At 50.6% G+C, this 7997-nt stretch overlaps 2 protein-coding genes across 5 annotated transcripts; one reads left to right on the top strand and one right to left on the bottom strand.

Annotated features, from left to right (window-relative positions):
* Positions 1-14: 14 nt before the first annotated feature.
* On the bottom strand, positions 15-7518 carry unc (uncoordinated). Of its 3 annotated transcripts, none has more exons than XM_089473093.1 (7): positions 5631-5767; positions 5196-5267; positions 4780-5117; positions 3868-4721; positions 2229-3793; positions 1634-2169; positions 15-1569 (listed from the first exon to the last, which is right to left on the bottom strand). In XM_089473093.1, exons 4-7 carry the CDS (start codon positions 4640-4642, stop codon positions 465-467), a joined length of 3981 nt encoding a protein of 1326 aa, XP_089329219.1. In that variant the 5' UTR covers positions 4643-4721; positions 4780-5117; positions 5196-5267; positions 5631-5767; the 3' UTR covers positions 15-464. The 3 variants fall into 3 exon arrangements, with proteins under 3 accessions (XP_089329219.1, XP_089329217.1, XP_089329218.1); XM_089473091.1 differs by having other exon boundaries at positions 3868-4951; positions 5038-5117; XM_089473092.1 differs by lacking the exon at positions 5631-5767 and adding an exon at positions 7382-7518 and having other exon boundaries at positions 3868-5117.
* On the top strand, positions 5827-7997 carry LOC108617869 (NEDD8 ultimate buster 1). Of its 2 annotated transcripts, none has more exons than XM_018013713.1 (4): positions 5827-5968; positions 6030-6488; positions 6544-7335; positions 7397-7997. In XM_018013713.1, the coding sequence occupies exons 1-4, from the start codon at positions 5849-5851 to the stop codon at positions 7862-7864; spliced, it is 1839 nt and encodes a 612-aa protein (XP_017869202.1). In that variant the 5' UTR covers positions 5827-5848; the 3' UTR covers positions 7865-7997. The 2 variants fall into 2 exon arrangements, with proteins under 2 accessions (XP_017869202.1, XP_017869203.1); XM_018013714.2 differs by having other exon boundaries at positions 6023-6488.

Genomic DNA, 7997 nt, shown 5'->3' with positions numbered 1-7997 from the left:
GAATAACTCTTAAGTACGGTTTCTCCAATTCATTTATTCGTGTCATAGAACGATTGCAAGACATATGAATCTATATATCTATCTCGCTCTTCATGCGTATATATTCCTAGAGTGCTCTTTCAATGTGGATCCTATGTAATAACATTTATAATTTTAAGTGTCTGTCATCATATTTTATCATAGCTTTCATTAAATGTATGTTCTCCATTAAATGCATGTATATTCAGATATAGATAATACTGATGTAACTGTAAAATTTAGTAGCTGCTATTCTATCAAGAATATATATACACAGATATACATGTAGATATTGGCATATAAAGATATATAAAGATATATATATATATACATATATACATGTATATATATAAGATTGCCTCACTCTTCATTGAATTAGAGGAGAATGGGACTGGGGACGATTGCTTCACACAAACATGCCCAGCAAAGCAAACGTCGACATTTCATCACAGATTCATGCGTCTCCAGAACTCAGGACTATGCGACGTCGGCGAGCTGGATGACGCGTGCGATGCGGATGAGACGCTGCTTACCAGCTGGGCGTACACCTCCCGCATGGCTATGGGTGGGGTGTCCAGGCTACCGGCCAGGCTGCTTGAGTTGGTCGTCGTGTTGCCAACATCGCTGATTGCGTCCAACAGCCCCATCAGATTGGATCCGGCAATCGTGGCTGTAGACAGCTCCGTTCGGCAGCTGGGCGCAGTATGCGGTCGATGGGCCAAAGCAGTGGCTGGGCATCTGGCGTTCAATATACTTGTGGGCGCACTCCAAGGACGCGTGACTGTCTTCACTTTGGCCATCGGCAAATCATCGAACTTAGCTGGGCTTTGCGCTACTACCTGAGCACCAAACAGCTGATGCAATCTAGCCATGGAGCGCTGCAATTTGCGTCTGGCAGGAGGTGTCACCGGCTCATCACCTCTATTGGCGTCAGCATCTGCCAGAGAAGTGAGCGTGCTGCTGCTACTGCTGCTGCTGCTGCTAATGGCTAGATCTGTTCCCAGTGCTTTCCCAAGCTGCGCTTCGGCGGTTAACAGCTGCAGGCTGCCGGGCTTACAGACTCGCGCCAGTGTCGCCTCTACGCGGCTCATCAGATGCTGCGTCTCGTTCTGCACCTGGGTAGCTATAGCTATTCGCTCACTCACCAGCGCTGGTGCTTCCAGATCCAGCTCTGGAGACACTATTGATGCTGGTGCTGCTGACGTCATTGCTCCCGTTGCTGTCCCTGAAGTTGACTGAAGCTCGGAGAAAAGCTTACGCCTGGCCACGGCAATGGCATTGGTGAACTGATAGCTCTCTTGGTCCATTTCTGAGCTGCTGGTAATGGGCGAAGGTGCAGATGGCAACGCCGCAGTCAGGTTGACATCGTCACAGCGTATGCGACGCTGCCACTCGCGAAAGTTTTCCAAGGTGCGATGGATCTGCTGGCGCTCGCTGGCACAGCTGGCACGTATGTTGATCTTCTGTTTCTGGACACGCGCACGGTCCAGATAGTCCAGGAAACTCTGCTCTAGCAGATCGCTCTCTTGCTCTAGCTGCAGCATCCGATTTCTGTATAGATGGGATTCAGAGTGAATTAGCACTTACACTTGGACCCAGCATGGAATCAACTTACTTGGCGCTAAGTAGTGCTTCATTGAAACTGGACATATCTTGTGGTCTGGCGTCGGCTGTATGTGACCTGCTCTTGCTACAGGTGTTAGTGGCAACATTGTTCTGTACTGCTTTATCTGGATGAGCAGGAGCTGAGATAGGTTCAGAGGAAGTAGAAGCAGCAAGAGCAGGAGAAGCACCAGGCGCAGGAGAAACACCAGGCGCAGGAGAAACACCAGGCGCAGTAGGAACAGTAGGAGCAGCAGAAGCAGCAGTATTATCAACACTCAAGTCTGGTAGATTATGAAGAGGCGCAGGATGAGAGCTAGTCGTGGACGTAGCAGGGCGGCTGTATTCAGTATTCACTTCGTTGGCTTCTTCATCAGTCCACACAGGCTGAATGCGTGCCGTTTGCTCGGCGGCCAGTTCCGTTTGCTGTATCTTCTCCGCAATCAGCCGATGGTGTGCCTCGTAGCGCTCGAGCAGCCGGAATATCTTTTGCACCAGCTCACGTGCTTCCGTGGACTGTGAGTCGCGCTCCACATGTCGGCAGAGCGTCTGCAATTGAAATAAGTAAGATTAGGTGTACAAAGTACTGCAATAGGAGGAATACACACACGCCAGGAGTTTTGCCTGCGACTGAGGCGCATCAGCTCAGCATGATGCCGCATCTTTACTTCGAAGAGCTCATCCAGACGGTGCTTCTGCTGCTCCAGTGCCTTGTTTAGCGACAGCTCGACACGTTCCAGAAAGATCAGACCGCTGCGACTGTGCAGCATCTCATAGATCCACTGCTCGTAGCTGCGCGAAGCCACAGCTGTTTCGGGAGGACATGGGGCTGTTTGGCTAGCGACATCCCGGGAGCCTCTCTGCGCTCTGCGCCTCGGACTGGTGGCTGCGTGCCGCTGCTGCGCGCTTTCCGTTTGAGTCGTACTTGTGTGCACTCTGCGCGGTGGTGGCGGTTTTTTGGTTTGTGACGACCTGTCCTTAAGCCTCTGTTGACGCTGCCACTTCATACCCTCCTGGACGCCCATGTAGTGCCCATGGGAGAAGCCCTCGCGATAGCCCTGCTGGAAGCCCTTACGCATGCCCACGGTATACTCCTGCTCCATAGCCAGGTTGAGCACATTACTCAGCGACTGCACACAGCTCGCGAGCTCACCTACCATTACCCCAAGTCTATCTAGCTTTGAGTGCATACAGACCTGTGTGCTGGAGTCCTGAGGAGTCTGCTGTTGGTATTTCTGCAAAATCTGCTGTACCGTCGCCAGGCTACCCACTTGCTCCACATGTAAGTGTGGCAGCTTTGGCACAGACGGCAAGTCCGCCGGCAGTTGAATGGGGCCAACCGGGGACTCCACAGTGTTTTTGTCCTCGTCCGCCTCTAGCTCTTCCTGTTCTGGCTCCTGTGGCAGCTCGGGCAGCTCTACGGCCATCTCCCCGGCCCCCAGTACTTTTCCCATACCCTGGAGGCGCTGACGTTCCAGCATTTCCTTCTTCAGCAGCTGGTCAAACGCCTTTCTGGAGATGACCTCGATGGGCGGCGCACAAGATTTGCAGAGCGCATCAATAAAGCGCATTAGCTTCGACAGCTGCTCGTCCACGCCATTCAGCGACTGTGAGATGCACTCTCCCATGAAGACAGTGCGTCCATCGACGGCCACAATCAGCTCTTCGGCCTGGTACAGCCCAGTAGTATCTACATCCGGGCTGCACGAAAAACATGCTACCGGCTCTGTTTGCGTGCTCTCCTCCGATTGGCCTGCCGTTGGTGTCATCGTGGACTCGCTGACCTGTTGCAAAACCATGCGGCGCGCACCTACCAAGCTCTGAACCAGCGCGAACAGCAGCGATTGATGCGTTGTGTCGTAGGTCTTATGCACTGTTTGCTCGAGTTCTAGCTGCGGCTGAGGCTCCCGCTGCGTTTCGCCAAGCACTGCAGAGAGCAGCTGTTGCCGCTCCTGCTTACTGAAGCGAAACCGGACGCTGTTTTCAAAGTTGGGCAGTGCATGGCGGTGCGGCATCTCGCTGCTGTAAACGGTGAGTGTGTAATGGCAATTCTGCTCATAGAGAAACTCCGCGACGAGCGTGTGCAGAGCCAAGCCCAAGGGCGACAGCAGTAGGAAGTTCTGCTGCTGGCTCACCTGTACGGAGGTCGACGACAGTCGAGTCAGCAGCTTGCCTGCCGAAGAGAGAGAGAGAGAGTCAAATATACAAATGAAATGGATATGCAACCACGCAGAATGCGTTGCTTACCAAGCGAGCTGCTGTTAAAGCTATTGATAAGCTCCATGCGCAAGTGCGTGTGCATTCTATTTTCGATGCCCTCCTGTGCCAACCACTGACGAAACTCTCGCTCGAATTCCAACTGGGACAGCTGTGAAAAATTCTTCAGCTGCCGACGCAGCTTTGTTGTCTCCTCATCCTCGGAGTCCGAGTCCTTGTCAGAGCCGGAGCCAGCGTGTTGACCAATGGCTACGTTTGCGTCTCCAGCAGCTTGTGTGTGGAGCTGTGTGCCTGTCTGGCTGCGTACTCCAGGAGCCTTATGTTTACCTTTGTCATAGCTGGGCTTGGGCGTTGAGCGCAGTATCGTTGATGTCAGCCTCGGCGCTGGCGTCGGCTTCTGCGTTGGCTTCGGCGTCGGCTTCTGCGCTGGCTTCGGCGTCGGCTTCAGTATCGACTTTGGCGTCTGTTTCATTGTCGGCGTCGACTTCATCATCGGGTTCGCCGGTGGCTTTGGCGGTGGCTTCGGTGTTGGTTTCGATTTCGGCGCCGTTGGTGTTATTGTTGGACGCCTTAATGGGACAGCACGTTTCTGGAGTGCCTGCGCTTCTCTCTCTCTCCTGGCCGCCTCATGCTTCCGTTCACGTTCACATATCAGCTGCGGCTGCGTCTGGAGCAGTTTTAATCTGGTCTCTTCCTCTTTGCTTCGCTGCCTAACGAATGTCAGACGACTGAGGCCGACAACGGTTGCTACAGTGGAAGAGGCAGCAGCACCAGTAGCAGCAGTTGGCCTTTGCTTGGGTTTCATTCCGTTTCGATTTTAGACACTAGCAATTTTGTGCGCATCGGTAGACGTTTTAGTTCTCAGCCTTAGATTTCCCTTATAGCTTCAATCACAATAATTTTCCTATTTAATCGTGCACATCTTACATGGGATTCACTTGCCTGTGTGTAGCTGCTGCTATTTCTGCCTCTTCTTGCCGGCACGGCCAGCGTTTGAAAAATAACCTTTTGGGCGCTGCAGCACAATGTAGACACCACCGTCAGGTGCTCAACTTTGACAGCAGTAGCAGTGCCATCTGCGTCGCAGCCTACCTGCATTCGGCCAAGCGTAACACTGCAGACGCAGTTAAAACACGATTGAGCATTTGTGTAACTGAAACATTTGCTACAGTGGAATTTTTGCAGTAGAATCATATTTACATAGGTATTGCACGAGTGCGTTATCGCTCATGAGCCGCCGAAACCATAACTATTGCTTTTTGGTGAAACATCAATTAAATCTGTCATAAATATACATATATTTGCGTTGAGAAGAGCAAAATATATTTGAAATACAAACGCCGCAACTCTATACTCACTGTCAAAAGCTTGCTTGCGTGTCAATCGATGTATCGTATAAAATATTTCATCTATTGCTGCAACAGAGCTATCTGTAAAGAATGAAAACAAGAACAAGCATTATTGCTTTTAGGTTATACCACTAACCAGACAACACATGTTCTATGGTTAGTGGTTATACTAATCAGATCTATGATGAATATATATTTATTTTGCTCGTTTGGTATGTATATGTATATGTATATGTATATGTATATGTATATGTATATGTATATGTATATGTATATGTATATGTATATGTATATGTATATGTATATGTATATGTATATGTATATGTATATGTATATGTATATGTATATGTATATGTATATGTATATGTATATGTATATGTATATGTATATGTATATGTACATATATGTATATGTGTTCTTTGTTCAGGGATAATATACACTCACGGACAAATGCTGCCTGCGTGCCAATCGATATATCGGATGAAATATGCGTGCTATCGCAATAACAGAGCTATCGGTACAGAATCAAAACAATAATACACAGTTGAACATAATGATGGGATTACACACACATATTTACTTTTAATTTCACAGTTTTAACAGGAATAGCAAAATACGCACAGTCATTATTTGCAGCACGCAATTAAGGCTGGACCGCTTTGATGTCGCAGATCGATAACATCTTCAACCAGGTGCGAGCGCGCCTGCAGACACAAGGCATCAAACTCTGGGAGGAGCCATACTATTCCGATGGCTTGGGCAGCATTGAGGCCTCAATTGAAGTAAGTACATCACCAGGATCCACATCCAAATCGAGGCGATATGTTAATCTTTAGCCCGCAGCGCTTAGCCGAGGAGTACAGCGTCGACTTGGGAATCGACGCCTCAAGATGCAAATACGTGATCATCGAGCTGCAGGATAATGCTCTGCGTAAGTTGGCGGCACGTCGAGAATTCACCGAAACGGGCCTCGCAACGTTCAGGGTCCGACGCGTCGACAATCGCAATGGCACCACTAGCATACTGGACATCAAATGTGACCTAAACGAGCTGGGCTCCAAGCTACAGCAGCTGATTGCGGCCAAGCTGGAGCTGGGCGAAGCCGATGAAGTCAAGTGCATTGCAGCGGGGCACATCATCTCGCCGAACGCAACGCTAACTGCACAGCAGCTGAAGAACAACCAGCAACTCATTGTCATCATTTGCAGGCGGGACGACCAAAACGGCGCCTTGCATGATAGAATCGCCAAGATCAAAGCTGATGTAGAGGCGGTGGTGGCATCCCAGAGTCAGCTTATGGAGGTACGTTGCCAAACTGAGATTGCATTTGCGGCATATAAGTGTAATCTCCTTTCAGATGGAGGATCAGGATGGCAATCCGGTGTTTCTGCCGCCGAACGAGAATCGCGCTCTGCTAACGGGTTTGGGTTACTGCGAGAAGGCGCGTGCTGCAATGCAACGCGAGGATTACGAGGAGGCGCTGCTGTTGCTGCTAGAGGCGGATGAACAGTTCAGTGCGTGTGATTCCAAGTTGCTTGAGTCGGTGGATAATTATGCACTGCTCAACTTGGACATAGTCTGGTGCTATATGTGCCTGAAGAATGTCTCCCAGCTGCCGGATGCCGATCGGCGTTTGAGCATCTGTGAACGTAGCTTCAAACGTAGCTACGGCGAGAACTATTCGCGTCTTTATGCGCTCAAGGGTCGCGGATGTCCAGAGCGCGCGCTCATCATGCGGCTACAGCTGCTCCAGGGCATCGTGCTTTACCATCAGAATCAGCGAGACGCCGCCTACGAGCGCTTAGAGGCAGCTGGCATTGTGTTAAGCGAGCTAAAGGTTAACGACGAGCAATTGCTGCTGCTCGTGGAGATGGGCTTCGAGGTGAGTGAGGCACGCCTCGCCTTGCGCTCCTGCTCGGGCGACGTGGAACGAGCGGTGCAGTATATCCAACAGCGCAAGCAGCAGTTATTAGACGCTCGCAAGCAATCGAAGGAGGAGCGGGCCATGCACCGACGCTATGCTAAGCAGGCGACCCAGGAAAGTGACTGGGTGAATCCTCGCAGTGTATGCACTCTCACCGAAATGGGATTCGAGCGGCGCCTGGCGGCTGCAGCGCTGCGACGCACCGAAAACGATGTAGCACGCGCAGTAAGTGACCAGCTGTATCAGCTTCATATTGAATATCACAGCTTACCTTTGATCGCTTTAGGTGGAGCTGCTGCAAACTAACTCTGCCGAGCTGCGCGACTCGTTGCCTGAATCGCAAAGCGTGGATGCAGTGCTGCTGGCAGCCTTGTTGCAGCTGGGGTTTAAGGAACCAGCTGCTCGGGCTGCTCTCGAAAGCGCAGAAAACAAATTGGAGAGGGCAACGGACTTTCTGCTCAAAGCCATCCAGAGCGAGGAGGAGCTGCTGCAAACTGTGGAGCGCGTCACAGAACTGGCTAAAAGGGGGGCTATCGAGCTGAATGGAGCATCCACTTCGCAGGCAGCCGAGGGGGCACCATCCAGATTCCTCATAGATGCCGTGTTGCAAAAGGCCAAGGCCGAGGTGGAGGCATATCAGGCATTCAAGCGCCTGAATGCTGACTTGACTAACACTGATCAGGATTACCTGGATTTGCCGTTGCTGCAGGAGGAACAGTTACTGGCCGAGTACCGCAATTTGCTAGAGCAATAAAATGAGGCAACCGAGGCTGCTGCAACTTTTGCCTGTTTGTTGTTAGTGTCTAAACGATTGAATTTAATTACGTTCGTTACGGCGGCTCCGGCACGCTATATAAAACCGGTTTAATACATTCGGATAACTGTAA

Source organism: Drosophila arizonae, chromosome X (genome assembly GCF_054131065.1).
Source record: "Drosophila arizonae isolate 15081-1271.41 chromosome X, UAZ_ARI_1.0, whole genome shotgun sequence".
Taxonomy (NCBI): Eukaryota; Metazoa; Arthropoda; class Insecta; order Diptera; family Drosophilidae; genus Drosophila; species Drosophila arizonae.
Note: the sequence above shows the minus strand (reverse complement) of the source record. Positions and strands in the feature narration are given on the sequence as shown.

Coding starts and splice junctions, on each gene's coding strand:
- unc (XM_089473092.1), bottom strand. CDS start 4,642: ATGAAACCCAAGCAAAGGCCAACTGCTGCTACTGGTGCTGCTGCCTCT. Junction 2,170..2,228: donor GCAGGCAAAACTCCTGGCGT/GTGTGTATTCCT, acceptor TTTCAATTGCAG/ACGCTCTGCCGACATGTGGA. Junction 1,570..1,633: donor GAAGCACTACTTAGCGCCAA/GTAAGTTGATTC, acceptor CCATCTATACAG/AAATCGGATGCTGCAGCTAG.
- LOC108617869 (XM_018013713.1), top strand. CDS start 5,849: ATGTCGCAGATCGATAACATCTTCAACCAGGTGCGAGCGCGCCTGCAG. Junction 5,969..6,029: donor GCATTGAGGCCTCAATTGAA/GTAAGTACATCA, acceptor TTTAGCCCGCAG/CGCTTAGCCGAGGAGTACAG. Junction 7,336..7,396: donor AAAACGATGTAGCACGCGCA/GTAAGTGACCAG, acceptor TGATCGCTTTAG/GTGGAGCTGCTGCAAACTAA.